Source organism: Oncorhynchus nerka, linkage group LG10 (genome assembly GCF_034236695.1).
Source record: "Oncorhynchus nerka isolate Pitt River linkage group LG10, Oner_Uvic_2.0, whole genome shotgun sequence".
In the NCBI taxonomy this organism is placed as follows: Eukaryota; Metazoa; Chordata; class Actinopteri; order Salmoniformes; family Salmonidae; genus Oncorhynchus; species Oncorhynchus nerka.
The window spans coordinates 57922996-57942666 of record NC_088405.1 but is presented as its reverse complement, the minus strand read 5'-3'; the positions used below and the strand labels follow the sequence as shown (position 1 = coordinate 57942666).

At 45.1% G+C, this 19671-nt stretch overlaps 1 protein-coding gene across 3 annotated transcripts in view; it reads right to left on the bottom strand.

Annotated features, from left to right (window-relative positions):
• The window catches only part of LOC115135704 (roundabout homolog 2-like), a 263498-nt gene that overhangs the window by 100804 nt on the left and 143023 nt on the right, over positions 1-19671 (bottom strand). For all 3 annotated transcript variants that reach the window (XM_065023620.1, XM_065023621.1, XM_029670682.2), the window contains one exon: positions 10-167. In XM_065023620.1, the coding sequence (XP_064879692.1) occupies positions 10-167 (158 nt within the window). The remainder of the gene's footprint in view (positions 1-9; positions 168-19671) is intronic.

Sequence of the window (19671 nt, the reverse complement as noted above, 5' to 3'; positions counted from 1 at the left end):
TGTACTCACCGTGACCCTGTCACCTTTGAGGTCCAGACGGGCCTTGTCTTTTCTCCAGAAGGTGGTGGGCTCAGGGTGCCCACGAGGAGGCTGGCACTCCAGGGTGGCAGGCTCCCCCACTGCCACCACCATGTCCTGGGGGTTCTGTCTGAAGTCATCACGCAACACTGGGAGAAACAGAGAGAGGGAGGTTAGACTCTTTCTAAACATTTTTTTTTTACTAGGTTCATTGTGGATATAGTTGATGTAGTGTTTCATCCACTGTGTGGGTAGATAATCCAAGCTGGATGATCAACAACAACGAAAAACAAAGAGTTCACGGACAATAAGTGTAATATACAGTGTAGAAATAACGTTGCACTCTGTCAGTTAGTAGCAGAGTAAAGAAAATAACTGGAGGAGAGCCAGAGCCTAGAGCAGAATTCTAGTCAAACAGGAATTGTGTGGGATGGAGCCAGAGCCCTGAGGTCCTGCTGTCAATCACAGGAAGCTGTGGCAGATGAGATCAGGGGTGTCTCAGTCACAGAGGCCTGGCCAGGTCTACAGAGCCATATGGCTGGGTGGGTTCTGTCACTGTCACACGTCACTCCTCTACTCACTCAGACGAGCCTTTCTTCCACCCCACAGTGACACCCCCACTTAAAACGTTCCACCTTTAGAAAACGCTGAGCGTGATGTTCCATTCGGAATGCAATACAATTTTCAAGCCTTCAGGAAGAAAAAAAAATACAATTATTGCGCGAACCCCTCGCACTTAAATGGTCTTAATGGCACTGACTTTGCTACTTTATTGAGGATATGTACTTAGTATGACTGTGATATGTGGTTGTCTCACCTTGCTAGCTTAAGATTGAATGCACTGACTGTCGCTCTGGATGAGAGCACCTGCATCTGCTACATGACTCAAATGTAAACATGACCATGTAAGAGCCACATATTCCCACTGTATTTGTTCCAGCACAGTGAGGACAAAAGGAAAAAACACAACTGTGGGAGAGAACACATTTTGGTCAGCAGGAAGTGAATTTAGATGCAACCCTGCACACCTCTGAGAAGGTAGAAACCCAACCCAATAGAACGATTCTGAAATGGGCTTCAATTCTCTAGTGTGGCAGGTGGGAAAAATATGGTGCAATGTGAAGATATTTGTATATAAATGACCATAGGGGCCTCATTACATGAAGTCCTCATTATGTGAGGTGAGAGGGGAGCTAGAGCTGGTGGTGCATCTGGTTTCTGCATCCTAATATTACAAACTGGTCCCGTACATGTAGCTGAAGGCCAACATTTAAACCTTGCCATGATTCAAGCCTCCCGAAATGAGACAACAAGCAGAGATGAAAAGGGATTGAAACTGCATGTGAGCAATAAAATGAGTGATAATGATTTAAAAAGAGAGCAGGTGTTTAGCAAGTGGTTGTTTGTTCTGGCTTTGGTCTCGCAACGTACTCTATCATAAAAGAGGTATGCAAATCTTGCATGATAACATCTGACGATGTCACAATAGCGACGTGCGCGCTTCAATGGGGCAGACGGCCATGTGTTGTTGTGATTCTGGATGGCCAGATAACTAGCAACAATGACAAGGGGTGAATCGTTTCAGGTAATTCTATCTTATTATTGATACCAAGTCCTGTTTTGAGGTGTTTTGACTGATGCCATGTTATTCTAATAGGTTTTGTTCTGGATCAAAAAGGGGCTTAGGTGGTGTGCGCGGCAGGGGGCGTGGCAGGGGGCGCGACAGGGGTGTGGCAATACATGGGGTCTGGCCGTCAGTACAGCTACATTTTAGAGAACACTTCAGAGGCCCCCCCATCTTGGCGTCGTAGAGACATTTTTAAGCCAATTTCTTGCAATTCTACACAATTTGCACATTTTGAATTTTGAATTCTTCCTGACTGTCTAGCTTCTATTTTGGTGATTGTTAGTTCTTAAAGATGATAAAACAATATATAGATCCACTCTATTATCTTTTCTACATACTTTATATCGTGTTTTAGTTCTGTCACGCCCTGACCGTAGAGAGCGTTTTATGTCTCTATTTTTGGTTTGGTCAGGGTGTGATTTGGGTGTGCATTCTATGTTCATTTTTCTATGTTATGTATTTCTTTGTGTTTGGCCGGGTATTGGTTCTCAATCAGGGACAGCTGTCTATCGTTGTCTCTGATTGGGAATCATACTTAGGTCGCTTTTTTCCCCGACTTCTGTGTGGGATCTTGTTCTCCGTTTGTGTGCAGGTAGTTTGCACAAGGAAGCTGTTCGGACGCTGTTTTCTTTATTGTTTTGCCTAAAGTTTCACCTCAGTAATAAAGATGACGTGGAACTCAAGGAACGCTGCGCCTTGGTCTCATCCTCCTTCCGACGACACCCGTTACAAGTTCACGCTTAAATCGGTTTTCCATCCCAAACAATGTATTAAATAAATACATTTGAAAAAACACAGCTTGCCCAAGGATTACAATGGCAAATAAATTCCTGGCTAATATAGGCTCAAATTCGCTTGCTAGCTAACCAACATCTGTAACAATGTATTTGAGAAACAAGTGCTCATTGTGCAAATGTATTTAGGTTTCCAATAAACATTGGAGACTAAATATAGTTGTCACCAATCTAAGCCAGCCCAGTGTGTTTTGCCCCATAGTTGTGCACGCGTCGGTTTTGCTGCTAAACAACCAACCCGTCTATACTGCATGTAGGCCAGTGCTGTAACAGAGTCCAACAACTAGGACTACTACTGGCATTGCTGGCTGTAGAACGGGGCGTTTTATAATATGATCTCTCTGGACACAGGTCTGCTGAACAGTGGCTTGGAGTTTGTTGAATAGTCTATGTGATGAGAACAGCCTGCAGGGGCGTGTCACTTTCTCAACAGCAGTCAGAGGCCTGTCCCATTTCTGTCACACTTATGACACATAGCCTACACACGTGCACGTGCAGACGCGCACATACACTCACACAGTTGCCCGGGTCACGTACTACCAACATTTGCTGATGATGCATTATCAAAAAGAGCCAGAGATGGAGAGCGAGAGAGACAACAGACACCCAATGGGGTCTGGAACAGGGAGGAGGTTATTTGCATTGTGGGGATTTTTGAATAAATAAACAACTTAGCATATCTGTGCCCTAAAAAAGTCATCAGCAATCAGTCAGGAGAAACTTCAGAGTAGAGACGGCGAGCGTTTACCCAGCGTTCCCCAGGGCCATGAGCCCAGAACATTACCTATCGTTCCAGCAGCCAGGCAGCGAGGGCAGGAAGGACAGACAACAGACCGAAAGCCACTCACAGAGAGGATGTGGCTGGCGGCAAACAAAGTATATACAGTCATTTCAGTTGTTTATACAATAGACACACAGATCACGTATAAGCCACTAAAGCTCGAGGAGCAAAGAGGGGTAAGGATGCCACTGATTAATAATGGGCATGACACGATACGTAACATCAATCAGCAGGTCACATCCAATTACTGATATTTAAACCACTGATGCCCCAACTTGTATCCTACTCCTTAGGTGTCTGTCTATGTGACTGGTGACATGTCTCGACTATAACAGTGAGTGCCTCTCACTTCATAACTTTTAACATTGGGATAGTACATGACATACTCATCTCACAGAGATGTACCAATGTCTCTGTCTTCCATTCGCCTGCGGGTCAGCCAGACAGCCAGCCAGTCACCCTGAATGGCTAACAGTTAAGCAGTAACTACAATCATGTTGCATTAGCATCCCGTCCTTTTGTCATGTAATGTAAATTGAAGATGTAGGTGTCAGCGGACGCTCTCCTCCCCCATCCCTCCCTCCCTCTCTCTCTCTCTCAATTCAATTCAATTCTCTCTCTCTCTCTCTCTACGTTCTCCCAATTACAGTAACAGAGCTCCCGCAGACCACACTTCAACATCTATAATTGATGATTGTCTACTCTTCTGTCTCTTTACGCATTCACTGACTCACACGCTTCTCCTGCTCCTGCTCCCAACCTTACCTAACCTACTTCTCTCCCTCACCCACTTAAACTCGCCTTCTACTGTACCACAGCAGCTACAGCTGGAGCTGGGAATTTTTGATTTGTAGCCTTCTGTGTCTGAAAATACTGTAACATAGAAATATATGGATTGATGGCGTGGTAAATGGCTTTTAATAAATGTTTATAACAAACTGAAGGACTTTTGTTATAAACTGAAGGAAAAACTTTGTTATAAACTTTATAACTTTGTTACTAACTGAAGGAGAAAAGGCATTTAAAAAGGTCTGATTTAGTACAATTCGATAATGGTCCCGTGTTTGACAATAAGTCAGTCACTGGGCTCTGATGTCATCTCTTGCCCAGTCATACTGGAAATGACTCAGTGGCCCACAGGCTCTGTGTGTTTCTAGGACTGGACACTGAGAGGATGCCTTCTGCAGTACAGTACATTGTGGGAGTGGGTGTGTTAGGGGAGGGGGGGTGCCTGTAATATGTGGTTCTCTCACCTAGCTATCTTAAGATGAATGCACTAATCACTCTGAATAAGAGTGTCTGCTAAATGACTAAAACGACACCATTCTGTATACTTCTGACCCTTCTTTGGACACTGTGTTAACAACCCTCCAGACGAGCTTCAATGCCATACAACTCTTATTCCGTGGCCTCCAATTGCTCTTAAATACAAGTAAAACTAAATGCATGCTCTTCAACCGATCGCTGCCTGCACCTGCCCGCCCGTTCAACATCACTACTCTGGACGGTTCTGACAACTACAAATACCTAGGTAAAATCTCCTTCCAGACTCATATCAAACATCTCCAATCCAAAGTTAAATCTAGAATTGGCTTCCTATTTCGCAAACAAAGCATCCTTCACTCATGCTGCCAAACATACCCTTGTAAAACTGACCATCCTACCGATCCTCGACTTCGGCGATGCCTCCAATACCATACTCAATCAATTGGATGCAGTCTATCACAGTGCCATCCGTTTTGTCACCAAAGCGCCATATACTACCCATCACTGCCCATCACTGCGACCTGTACGCTCTAGTTGGCTGGACGAGAGGAGGAGCTGGCTTTGATGGCCCTGGAGGGCAAAGAAAAAAAAGAGGCTCTACCACAGGTGCGCCGTGGCCAAACTCTCCTACCGGAGCAGTCAAGACAGCTAGACAAGCTGATTATGAACTTTGGTCGAATATTCTCTCCATTCCCAGGACAAACAGATGTCATGTTCCACCATATCCACACTGAACCCGGCAAGAAAGTGCATATCCGCCCTTACAGGATTCCTGAGGCTCGCCGAGTCATCGCTAAGAAAGAGGTGAGGGAGATGTTGAGGATGGGCGTGATCGAGCCCTCGACGAGCGAGTGGTCCAGTCCCATAGTCCTGGTCCCCAAAGCCGATGGTAGTATGAGACTCTGCAACGACTTTAGGGGCGTGAATGCCATCTCTACATTCGATGCGTACCCCATGCCCCGCGTGGATGAACTCTTGGAGCGCTTAGGAAAGGCCAAGTTCATCACTACCCTGGATTTGACGAAGGGATATTGGCAAGTGCCGGTGGCTCCGGAGGATCGCCCAAAGACTGCCTTCGCCACCCCAGAGGGGCTTTTCCAGTATGTGAGGATGCCCTTCGGACTGCGCGGAGCCGCTGCAACCTTCCAACGCCTCATGGATGCCATTCTACGGCCCCATCAAGAGTATGCAGCGGCGTACATAGACGATGTGGTCATCCACAGCGAGGACTGGGATAGGCACCTCCTGCGATTACGGGCGGTGCTCGTGAGTTTGGAAGCCACAGGGTTGACAGCCAATCCAAATAAATGCTGCCTGGGCCTGTCCGAAGCGGAATACCTGGAGTATACCGTGGGGAATGGGAAAATACGCCCGCAGGCAGAGAAGACCAGGGCAATTCGTGACTGGCCTCGACCCCGGACCAAGCGAGACGTTCGGGCCTTCTTAGGGATAACAGGATATTATCGCCGTTTTATCCCGGGATATGCAACCATTGCCAACCCCCTCACAAACCTCATCAGGAAAAGCCTGCCAAACCAGGTAGAGTGGAAAGACGAGACGGAAGAGGCCTTTCAATTGCTAAAAGATGGCCTGTGTTCTGATCCCGTTCTACAGGCTCCGGACTTCTCACAAGAGTTCATTGTGCAGGTCGACGCCTCGGATACAGGGCTCGGGGCCGTACTAGCTCAGGGTAAAGGTGAAGCAGAAAAGCCGATTCTCTTCATTAGTAGGAAACTCAGCGATCGGGAGCAGAGGTATGCGACCGTAGAGAAAGAGGCCTTAGCCATCAAGTGGGACCTCGATTATCTCCGGTACTACCTACTGGGTCGGAGGTTTGCATTAGTTACTGACCATGCGCCCCTCACGTGGATGGCTGGTAAGAGAAACAATAACAACAGAATAGCCAGATGGTTTTTGTCTTTACAACCGTTCTCTTTCCATGTCATCCACAGGGCCGGATCGAGGAACGGGAATGCAGACGCGCTGTCCCGACGCTACCAAGACGGTGCGTCTGGCGCCCGACCCTCCGGTTCGGTCCTGGGGGGGAAGGTATGTGGAAGGACCACTAGAGGGCAGGCTGGGCTCATGGATAGTAGCCCAACAAAGCATGGGAGACAAGGTAACCAGAGTCAATTAAGCACAGCTGACAGTACTAATGAGATACTCTCCTTCCCCTATAAAAGAGAGAATGGAACCAGCAGAGAGGAAAAAACTATCTCTGGAAGATGGCCACCGAGAGAGAGAAGCTGTGCTGGAAGAACCACTAAGACGGTGACAAACCCGTGATTTATGTTTGTTGTAGTTTAAAGATAATCCTATTGTGTTCTTGTTTCATCTGGAGAAGAAGATGTGTGTTTTTCCTTGGAAGATTTTTCATTGATTATGTTAGAATGTTTTTGTTGACAAAATGCCCTCAATAGAGAACTGTGTTCAATCAAGAAAACCTACTCCTGACTTGTTTATTCCACCTTCCCGCTTTAGAGTGACGCCTATTTACTTGGTACGCTCGCATGGTATATAACAAATTATTGAGATAAGCTTTTGTTATTGACCAAATACTTATTTTCCACCATAATTTGCAAATAAATAAATTAAAAATCCTACAATGTGATTTTCTAGATTTTTTTGTCTGTCATCGTTGAAGTGTATCTATGATGAAAATTACAGGCCTCTCTCATCTTTTTAAGTGGGAGAACTTGCACAATTGGTGGCTGACTAAATACTTTTTTACCCCACTGTATGCTTGGGGTCATTGTTCATTTAGAAGACCAATTTGCGACAAAGCTTTAACATTCTGACTGATGTCTTGAGATGTTGCTTCAATATATCCACATAATTTCCCTCCTCGTGATGCTATCTATTTTGTAAAGTGCATCAGTCCCTCCTGCAGCAAAGCACCCCCACAACATGATGCTGCCACCCCCGTACTTCACAGTTAGGATGGTGTTCTTCGGCTTGCAAGCATCCCCCTTTTTCCTCCAAACATAACGATGGTCATTATGGCCAAACAGTTCTATCTTTGTTTCATCAGACCAGAGGACATGACTCCAAAAAGTACGATCTTTGTCCCCATGTGCAGTTGCAAACCGTAGTCTGCCTTTTTTGTGGCGGTTTTGGAGCAGTGGCTTCTTCCTTGCTGAGCGGCCTTTCAGTTTATGTCTATATAGGACTCGTTTTACTGTGGATATAAATACTTTTGTACCGGTTTCCTACAGCATCTTCACAAGGTCCTTTTCTGTTGTTCTGGGATTGATTAGCATTTTTCGGACCAAAGTACGTTAATCTCTAGGAGACAGAACGCATCTCCTTCCTGAGCGGTATTATGGATGTGTGGTCCCATGGTGTTTATACTTGCATACTATTGTTTGTACAGATGAACTTGGTATTTGGAAATTGCTCCCAAGGATGAACCAGACCATTTTTTTAACGAGATCTTGACTGATTTATTTTGATTTTCCCATGATGTCAAGCAAAGAGGCACTGAGTTTGAAGGTAAACCTTGAAATACGTCCACAAGTACACCTCCAATTGACTCAAATTATGTCAATTAGCCTATCAGAAGCTTCTAAAGCCATGACATCTTCTGGAATTTTCCAAGCTGTTTAAAGGCACAGTCAACTTAGTGTATGTAAACTTCTGACCCACTGGAATTGTGATACAGTGAATTATAAGTGAAATAATATGTCTGTCAACAATTGTTGGGAAAATTACTTGTGTCATGCACAAAGTAGATGTCCTAACCGACTTTCCAAAACTATAGTTTTGAAGAAATTTGAAGGAGTGGTTGAAAAACTAGTTTTAATGACTCCAACCGAAGTGTATGTAAACTTCCGTCTTCAACTGTAGATAGGGAGAGAGGGAGATAGCAGAGAGACAGAAACACAGAGAGAGATGGAGATAGAGAGAAAGAAAGATAGAGAGAGATAGAGACAGAGAGAAAGAAAGATAGAGAGGGTGAAATAGCAGAGACAGAAACAGAGAGAGATAGAGACAGAGAGAAAGAAAGATAGAGGGTGAAATAGCAGAGACAGAAACACAGAGAGAGATGGAGACAGAGAGAAAGAAAGATAGAGAGGGTGAAATAGCAGAGAGACAGAAACACAGAGAGAGATAGAGACAGAGAGAAAGAAAGATAGAGAGGGTGAAATAGCAGAGACAGAAACACAGAGAGAGATGGAGATAGAGTGAAATAGCAGAGACAGAAACACAGAGAGAGATGGAGATAGAGAGAAAGAAAGATAGAGAGAGTGAAATAGCAGAGAGACAGAAACACAGAGAGAGAGATGGAGATAGAGAGAAAGAAAGATAAGAGAGTGTGAAATAGCAGAGAGACAGAAACACAGAGAGAGATGGAGAGCATGCGCAGACCAGCTGGCTGGTGTGTTTACGGACATATTCAATCGATCCCTATCCCAGTCTGCTGTTCCCACATGCTTCAAGAGGGCCACCATTGTTCCTGTTCCCAAGAAAGCTAAGGTAACTGAGCTAAACAACTACCGCCCGTAGCACTCACTTCCGTCATCATGAAGTGCATTGAGAGACTAGTCAAGGACCATATCACCTCCACCCTACCTGACACCCTAGACCCACTCCAATTTGCTTACCGCCCAAATAGGTCCACAGACGATGCAATCTCAACCACACTGCACACTGCCCTAACCCATCTGGACAAGAGGATTACCTATGTGAGAATGCTGTTCATCGACTACAGCTCAGCATTTAACACCATAGTACCCTCCAAACTCGTCATCAAGCTCGAGACCCTGGGTCTCGGCCCCGCCCTGTGCAACTGCCCCCAGGTGGTGAGGGTAGGTAACAACATCTCCACCCCGCTGATCCTCAACACTGGGGCCCCACAAGGGTGCGTTCTGAGCCCTCTCCTGTACTCCCTGTTCACCCACGACTGCATGGCCACGCACGCCTCCAACTCAATCATCAAGTTTGCGGACGACACAACAGTGGTAGGCTTGATTACCAACAACGACGAGACGGCCTACAGGGAGGAGGTGAGGGCCCTCAGAGTGTGGTGTCAGGAAAATAACCTCATACTCAATGTCAACAAAACTAAGGAGATGATTGTGGACTTCAGGAAACAGCAGAGGGTGCATCCCCCTATCTACATCGATGGAACAGTAGTGGAGAGGGTAGTAAGTTTTAAGTTCCTCGGCGTACACATCACAGACAAACTGAATTGGTCCACCCACACAGACAGCATCGTGAAGAAGGCGCAGCAGCGCCTCTTCAACCTCAGGAGGCTGAATAAATTTGGCTTGTCATCAAAAGCACTCACAAACTTCTATAGATGCACAATCGAGAGCATCCTGTCGGGCTGTATCACCGCCTGGTACGGCAACTGCTCCGCCCACAACCGTAAGGCTCTCCAGAGGGTAGTGAGGTCTGCACAACGCATCACCGGGGGCAAACTACCTGCCCTCCAGGACACCTACACCACCCGATGTCACAGGAAGGCCATAAAGATCATCAAGGACAACAACCACCCGAGCCACTGCCTGTTCACCCCGCTATCATCCAGAAGGCAAGGTCAGTACAGGTGCATCAAAGCTGGGACCGAGAGACTGAAAAACAGCTTCTATCTCAAGGCCATCAGACTGTTAAACAGCCACCACTAACATTGAGTGGCTGCTGCCAACACACTGACTCAACTCCAGCCACTTTAATAATGGGAATTGATGGGAATTTATGTAAAATATATCACTAGCCACTTTAAACAATGCTACTTAATATAATGTTTACATACCCTACATTATTTATCTCATATGTATACGTATATACTGTACTCTATATCATCTACTGCATCTTTATGTAATACATGTATCACTAGCCACTTTAAACTATGCCACTTTGTTTACATACTCATCTCATATGTATATACTGTACTCGATACCATCTACTGTATCTTGCCTATGCTGCTCTGTACCATCACTCATTCATATATCTTTATGTACATATTCTTTATCCCTTTACACTTGTGTGTATAAGGTAGTAGTTTTGGAATTGTTAGCTAGATTACTCGTTGGTTATTACTGCATTGTCGGAACTAGAAGCACAAGCATTTCGCTACACTCGCATTAACATCTGCTAACCATGTGTATGTGACAAATAACATTTGATTTGATTTGATTTGAGATAGAGAGAAAGAAGGATAGAGAGAGTGAAATAGCAGAGAGAGACAGAAACACAGAGAGAGACGGAGACAGAGAGAAAGAAAAATAGAGAGAAAGAAAGATAGAGAGAGTGAAATAGCAGAGAGAGTCTGAAGTTGGTTTTTATTTCGCAGAGTGGTCGCGAGCATCATAAAACCTTCCAGCAATATTGTGAGAATGTTATGCATCAGCGGGAGTGTGAGTCAGGGATCTGAATCCTGCCTTTTATCCGCCTTGTTTCACTAAAGCAGCTGTAGCCTGGGGAGCAGGGCTTTATTATATGCACTTGTCTTCCTTCGCTGAGATCACACAGTGCAGTGTTGCAAAAGGTTGCTCAACCATAATGGAGAGAACTTGATAATGCAAAATAATGTCCCTAAACGTGCGTGTGTTCTCACTAAGCTCGGGTTTAAATACCAACTAAACTGTTCAGCTTATCAGAGTAGGTGTGTAAGAGAAACAATGAGAGACCGAGAGAAGCAGAGGGAGCGCGCGTGTAAATCCCAGAGAAAAATATGGCTGCCACTCATCTTCTCCAATATGCCTGCTGCTCTCTCCTCTCTTCTCACTGACAAATGATAAAACAGCAAACAGGCAGATGAAACTGCATGAAATTCAGCATTTCTCTCCATCGGTCCAATTCTGCTGGGAGGTAATTTTAAAAAAGTGGTGTCAGAGAGAAGCAACAAAATGCCTGGGAACCATCTGTGCCTCGAAACCATCCATCCAGCGTGTTCAAACAGTAGCGAGCAGAGCTGCCTAGCTAACAGAGAGCGGAGTGGGGAGGAATATTCAGAGCTTTGTTTACTGCCGGGCTACGATTACATTCTTTCTGCTGGACACATGCAGATGGCACACGGCGTGTATATGTTTAGAGCTATAGAATGTAAACAGGTGGAGGATGCGGCTGCAGTAAACATGTTCCCATTTGCAACGGCCGCCATTCAGGACAAAGAGAAAGCTCATTAATATGGTAATGCCATTGCTATCACACCAATCCATAATCACACTTCTGCATACACACACGTCCTTTTGGTCATTTCATTGAAGAGTGGGATAACGTGACCTTTGACTGGGGAATCGGCAGAAAGGTAAGCAGGGGGAACAGGGGAAACAATCTCAGGGCGTCTACGGGAGAATAGCACACAGTCTACAGCACCTTTAGGCATACTGGTAGACACAATCTACAAACCCCTCCACTACACATTGAAGAACGATGGTGGGTAACGTATAATGTGCCAGTGTTGGTGAAATACCAGCTGCTAATAAGGCCACTACCACCAACCTTCTGTGCCAAGGGAAAGCATGGCATCAAAACAAGTCCAGTGCCATGCGAGTGAGGAGGGGGAAGGCGTGACGGCTAGGGAGTTGAAACAGGTGTGTTCTGCCCCCCCCCCCCCCACAGGCGCTACTGAGCCCCTGGAAGCAGCTTACAGTACCCATTAGGATTATTCACCCCAAATCCATGTTAATCACATTTGGGCACACGGTAGCCCACTGCTGCCACTGCCACCCACCATATTCATCAGGACTGTTGACGGAGACGTAGTCTGGGGGACGGTTTGGGGTCAAAAGTAGCATTGGGGGGACAGCATCACTAGTCTCCCACATATAAACAAAGTCCAACAACCAGAGAGTATAGACACATGAAACCATCCCCGCACAGCTCCCTGCACAGCTCCCTGCACAGAGCACCTGGGCAGATAAAGATGGACTATCAATCAGAGGCCTGACTGCAGTGCCACCTCAGCAAATGGCATCAATTCTTTACGGATGACAGTTCTACAGACAGATAGGCATGGGGAATCAGTCAAAGCTTTCCGATGATAGCTCATCAGAGGGGGATCACAACGAGTCTCCTCTGACGGAGGACATTCGGTCGCCCCTACACACTGCATACACAGACCTCATACACACACACACCACACACGCACGTCACGCACTCCACATACACACCACACTCCTCTCAGGGAGCTCCACTGTAACATGTTCCAAAGGGCCTCTGTGTCAAACATTACTTCCCATTCAGCTGTGTGTGCTGGCACTGAGAGGGATCTGAGAGGGAGCGGGAGTGAAAGAGAGAGGAAGGAGAGCAGAAAAAGAGGAAAACATAAGCGCTCATCCCACAAGAGGCCTTTGTGTGGCAGACTTCCAGGAATAAGGTTTAATCAGTTTTCCCTTCTTCTTCTGTCAGTCTTCTGCCTTCTCTTACACACACACACACGCTCACACACACACACACACACACACACACACACACACACACACACACACACACACACACACACACACACACACACACACACACACACACACACACGCGCACACACACGCACACACACGCACACACAGATAACAACACACAACACATATAACAACACACGACACACAACATATAACAACACACAACACGCACACATGTAAGAACACACACACATAACAACACATACACACACACATGCATAACACACATTCATATCACACACACAACACACACACACACACACACACACACATAACAACACACACACATGCATAACACACACGCATACACACACGCATACACACACGCATACACACACGCATACACACACACAAATCCCCGTCTCTCCCGACAGCAGCAGTAATTGTGCCTGCAGTCTCTCGTCCTCCATGACTCTCTCTAACTCTTCTGACAAAGCATCTTGTTTATTTATTCACAAACCTCAGCATTAATCTCTCACCCTAACCATCACTCTCTCCTCCTCCACAATCTTTCTGCCACCGCTTTCACAATCTATCCTTCCATCTCTTCCACACTATCTCTCTAAATCCCTCACTCCACATCTCTTTATCCATCTCCCCCTGAAGGGTAGAAAAGAAAATACTTTGTAAAAGAAGCCTGTTAATGTTTTATTTTTTGAGGTTTATCCTAAGCCTGCAATCGTAATAGAAAACCGTTAAAGTAAATTCAGATATAGCAGGTCATTACCAGAGCTGTGTGAAATGAACCTCAGAGGACAGAGGACAGCGTATACGTGACGTGATGCTGAGCAAAATAACAGTAAATACCAGGCTGGCTGATCCCAGCACAGCTGGAGGTCTCAGCACCTCTAATCCTGGCTCTGACTCAGCCCACAGCCCACTGGCCCAGGGACAGCTGAGTGACAGGACAGGGGCCACACCTCACTGCCAACTGGGCAAAAGACAGCAGACTGGCCCTTTTAGAGACGTGTTAAGCTGTGTGTCTGTAGGGCTCTGTGTGGTATTGGGTCAAACAGGGACCAGACCTTCCACTAACAGACTTTCCATTAACTGTAGGGTGTCAATCACTTTGGACTGAAAGTTTGGGACAAACAAGTTCAAGTTCAACGTGAACTAACAAACACAGTAATTCCAGTCCTATTATTAAACAATGATGTGGTTATTCAGCAGATCTTTCAGCTGACACAGTCCTGCCTTGTTGCACTACTGCAGCTAATACCATCATTCTGTTGACAGTTGTAATGTCATGTCCTGTGAAGTCCGATTCATGTTGATGTGGCCACAGACTGAACACTGTACTGGTGGTGGCAGTCAAAGGACCGTCTGTCACGTCAAACCACAGTGCTCTGATACAATCGTCTAGCAATCTGGCCATCCCAGAGACAGACAGACAGCACATCAATGGCTGCTCAGAGCTCTAGCATATGGCTGACAGCGAGCCCAACAGCAGGACGACCGACTGCCTGAGCGCCCCACTGCCCGGCCGGCTGACCGCTGGTCTATAAGCAGACTAACTGGGGACAGATCCGAGGATTAGCTTCTGCTCTTCATTCATTCGATTTCCTGGGGTCATCTGACTGACCAGGGCTAAGGACCCGAGGTGGAGAGGAAAGGGTTAATGCCAATGCTATTCTATACACTGTAGATGATACATCCAGCTAGTAGTAGAGACTAAACATTGGTGCCTTAACAATGTAGCTGACCACACAGCCACATCCAGAGATCAGCACGGACACACACATTCTTTATCGATATACCTCCTTCCTAGGCTCTCCACCCTAAGAAATCAGACACAGTTGATTCTATTGTCTGCTATTTTATCTTATTATTTCATCAAGGTGAAACTCTTCCAAATCTGTTATTGCCTTCACCATCGCCCGCGGCCAGGCTCTGGTCCTGGCACTGCTATAACTGACACGCAGTGATTGATCACAGAAATCTCACCATCAGTAGAGAGAGAGAGAGAAAGAGAGAGAAAGAAAGAGAGCGAGAAAGAAAGAGAGGAGAAATAAATAAAGGAAGGGATGGCTCTTCCCCTGTGGGCAGTGTAATAACCCTTTAAATCATCTGAAGATGACTGCTGTGACAGCCAGGCTGCCTCTGCCTGCCTCTGCCTCCCCAGCCACTATCTCTGCCTGCTGACACTGGAGCCAGTCTGGGGCTCCGTCCTCCCATTTCACATACGTCTCCATATGCCAAACCCAATCGCCTATGGAGAGATGAACAAGAAGAAAGATCAAGACAACACTGACATATCCGTGGAGGAAGAGGTCATTATATAGTGATGCATGCAATGAATGAATGAATGACTGGCACATACAATACAAGGACATGGATGCTAGTACACATAAACACACACAATATGACAGACTTGTGATATCTAGTCCTTGTCCTGGTGTGAGGAGGGAGAACACAACAACAAACCATATCCTCCGGTGGATGAGCATGTGTTCTGGCCTTGTTACCCCACCGCGGCTGAGGTAGTTATCACCGTGGCAACACCGTGGCAACCCCTGCACCTCCAGTGACCATGATGTCATCAGAGGTGAGAGAAGCAGCCCAGTGGTTCTGCTAATTACAACAACAACCACTCGTGGTTAACGAGGACCTAATTGCCTGAACATGGCTTCTGCCATAGGGGACAGACAGACAGGGAGAGAGGGAGGGATGTTGTCTGGCAGGTGAGAGAGGACACAGTGAACTTTGAAGGGCAGCGTATACTGCACTGTAGTCACTATCTCAATGGTAAGCTCCGCAGCCTATCCTGGTCATATAAAGACCTGCACATTTTAAAATCCCATGCCCCTGCCCCACGGTCTGCTCTACTAAGCAGCTCACCAATTGTCAGAGGCTATTGCAGCAAAAAATGGAAGCATATCACAGTATATCCCCAGTCATTATGGAGCGCTTGATGCTGCATTTCCAGGATGCCTACCTTCCCCAAGCTCCCTGAAAAGTACCCAGAGGATTTAAAGAGCACTAGGTCACTCTTCTCAAACGTAGCAGTCAGCTAAATCCCCTGGATTCTAAATCCCCTTCCCATTCCACTCTCCAGAAGGGGCAAAGCCCACACCGCCACTGTGATTCCCACTGTTGACCCTCCACAAGACTGGCAACTTCAACTTACTTCCCAAGGGCACTTACGCTATTACGCTGAATGCCACGTTCCCTTTTCTGAAGATGCAACATGAACGCAGAGACAGCTTGCTAACTAGACACACAAACCAGTGGAGAGAAAAATGGTTCACTTATTTTGGAAGCATTGAAAGCTAAATAAAACATACACACATTTTGTTTCTCTCTCACAACAGCTTTTTAAAATCAGCAGATCCCACAAACCCCAGCTGTGCAGCTAGTTGATTGCCATTATCATTATCAATAATGTCTCTTGAGTGATGAAATAACACATTAAAACAACAAGCACCCTAATGGAAATCAACGTTCTATTGTGAAAGAAAAATAACACAACCATTAAAAAAGTGAGTCAGGAGTTGACAATGGAAAGCTGAAAAGTGGAAGAGGAGGAAGAGAAGAAGAAACAGACACTGTGTCACGCCCTGACCTTAGTTATCTTTGTTTTCTTTATTATATGGTTAGGTCAGGGTGTGACAAGGGTGGTTTGTGTAGTTTTTGTATTGTCTAGGGTTTTTCTGTATGTTTATGGGGTTTTGGTATGTTTAGGTATATGTAGGTCTATGGTGGTCTGAATTGGTTCCCGATCAGAGACAGCTGTTTATCGTTGTCTCTGATTGGGGATCCTATTTAGGTTGCCATTTTCCATTTTTCTTTTGTGGGTTATATTCTTTAGTTTAGTTGCCTGTTCTGCACAAGCCATATTGCGTCACGGTTCGCTTTGTTGTTTTGTTTAGTTTCTGTTCAGTGTTCTCTCTTCATTAAAGAGTTATGTTTGCTTACCACGCTGCGCCTTGGTCTCCTCATTATGACGACCGTGACACACAGCTAGAAAGATAGGAATGAAGAAGAGAGGAAAGAGAAGGTTGAGGAATATGGTTCAGTGTTGCAGAGTCTCCCTTCTGGACCTTCAGCTGACCACAAGGTCAAGGCCGACTGACCACAAGGGAAGACTTGTCATGGACAGGAACACAAAATGCCCCAACACTCACTCTCCCTGTGACTACTATTGACGATACACAGTGAAGAAACAAACCCAGGCTGCGTTTCAAACTCTTAAAAGACGCACCCGATCGCCTCAGCCCTCAAATGAAGTGGACACTTCTGATGACGTATCATGACGTCTGACGAGTATACACTTGCAGGGCAAGGGGCGAGGGAGGAAGGAATGATTTTTAAATGGACCGCCCTTGCCCAGAAATTCGTCAATTGTTCATCCCGCGATGATTGTGTTTTCAGCCACCTTGTAGGTGCTTTATATGCGGCGACAGTCAATTTTGATTGCATGTCTACTTATATTAACTATCTCATTATTAATATACGCCTACTGCATGATAGCTAGCAAATTAATTCGCTAACTAACGTTAGCCTGCCTAGCTACTTCTGAAGAGGAAAAGTGTTTTACTTCTACAATTTCCAAAAGCTAACCAAACAGAAACATCAATATGAGACGTGTTTGTGCATTAGTAGCACCATTTCTAACTTATTTATATTCGTTTTTATTACACTTGTACTCCATTATTGACGTTGAGGTTTTAAGTTTTGGCAGACTTTTCTTAGCGGATGTACAATTTCAGGCCCCGAAGTGATGAGCTAGATATGCAAATTCTTGACATTATAGTGTGTTTAGTTTCTAGATGATAATGCTAGCTAGCTAGGTGGTCAACAGCATGTTCATCCCTGGACCACCCCAAAATATGCACATAGCTATAACATTCGGTACAGCAACATCACACACAAGTATTTCTCAGGGAGATACTGGTGGAGACACTCTGCTCGTCCACCCCTCAGAGGCCCATTATCTGCAACAATCACTCCTGTGTTCCAATGGCACGTTGTGTTAGCTAATCCACGTTTATCATTTTAAAAGGCTAATTGATCATTAGAAAACCCTTTTGCAATTATGTTAGCAGAGCTGAAAACTGATGTTCTGATTAACACAGGAGTGATGGTTGCTGATAATGGGCCTAGGTACGCCTATGTAGATAATCCATACAAAATCAGCTGTTTCCAGTTACAATAGTCATTTACAACATTAACAATGTCTACACGGTGTTTCTGATCAATTTGATGTTATTTTAAATCGACAAAAAACGTGCTTTTCTTTCAAAAACAATGACATTTCTAAGTGACCACAAACTTTTGAACGGTAGTGTATATGACATTCTATTGGTTGCAAGAATTTTGTACAACAATTTAAACTCAAATATTCTATGTCTTGAATCTGGCGTCGTTTTGTGTATCTGTTCATAAACATCATTATGTATCTTGGTTATACGTTACTGGTAGCGTCACAGGGGACCTAGAGCACCTGCAGGCACTTGTTCTGGAAATATTTTGAGTTCATTTCACAGATAGAGCTTCAGCTTGCGTGCAGGGTCAGAAAAAACCCCAAAGAGGATTTCAGGTCTTGGTAAACATGACTACAGGTCTAGGTAAACAAGTTAGAACTAGCTAACCAACACCACCAACTTAGTTTCAGCCAGTCAGGATATATAAATAGTCATGCTGTCAGTGTAGATAACCACATGATTGAGTATAGTATGTCATATAAACACATTTCCTCTGACTGGGTCTCACAGTAAACACATTTAGAGATGTGTAGTGCTGTGGGAGGGAGGCAGCTGCATTCTGGATGTGCTCAGCAGACAACCTAATCCACCGCAGCAGCAGCAGCAGCAGCAGGGGAATTATAAACCTCACACAAACTTCACTGGAATAGCACTACAAGCCTCAGTTCCCAGCTCCAAGGCAGCAAAACTCATCAGACACCAGGGTTATTTCCAATGCTTTGCTGGGCTAAGCCATTTGGTGAGATCATTCCAACCATTTTGGTGGGTTTGTATATTTTTTATTGACATGTATTTATTCAGGGGAACCCAATTGATACCAGTGTCTCATTTGTAGAGGTGCCTTGAGGACATAAATTCCATTAAAAAAGTACATTTACAGTATACAGTATATATAATTTGTTCCATGGCAAGGTTAAGATGAGTTATGACAGGTGTATTTGGGTTGATTGGTTGCTGGATTATATTCACTTAAAGATAGGACTATTGGACGATGGATTTATCATAAGGACGTCCCACACAAAACAGAGTGCAAGTGTTACAAAGGACCTCTTTCTTTTTTTGTCTTGATCCCTCTCTTTCTCTGGCCATTTAGTGGCTTACCGTGTGTCAACACAGCAACAGACACAGCAATAAGGGACATGACATGGTTTTCCCTGCAAACATCATCCTTCATAAATATACTCCTACATCATGTATCCGTTAATCTAGATGAGGCTTTGATATCCAAATCTAAACGTAAAACGCGATCCACACAAAGCCCTTGTTTGAAAAGGGATTTCTCTTGTCCCTTGTATAACTACACACACAATAATACACCGTTTCAAGGTATGTCCATGTATAGGTGAATAGTGTTTGGCTCAGAGGAATGAAATTAGCAGCAGGAAAGATCATAGGAGCAACATGTCAGACGTACTCTATCCAATGGACTTTTACTCGTTTACAGTTTAAAGCTCAATGCAGTTGTAATGTAATTTAACTGGAGCCCCTAGAAAGAGCGTTCATCTATTCTGCTTCATCGCATTAGTCCCAATGTACCGACCTACACACCAACATTTCCCTTTCTCAGTCTCTC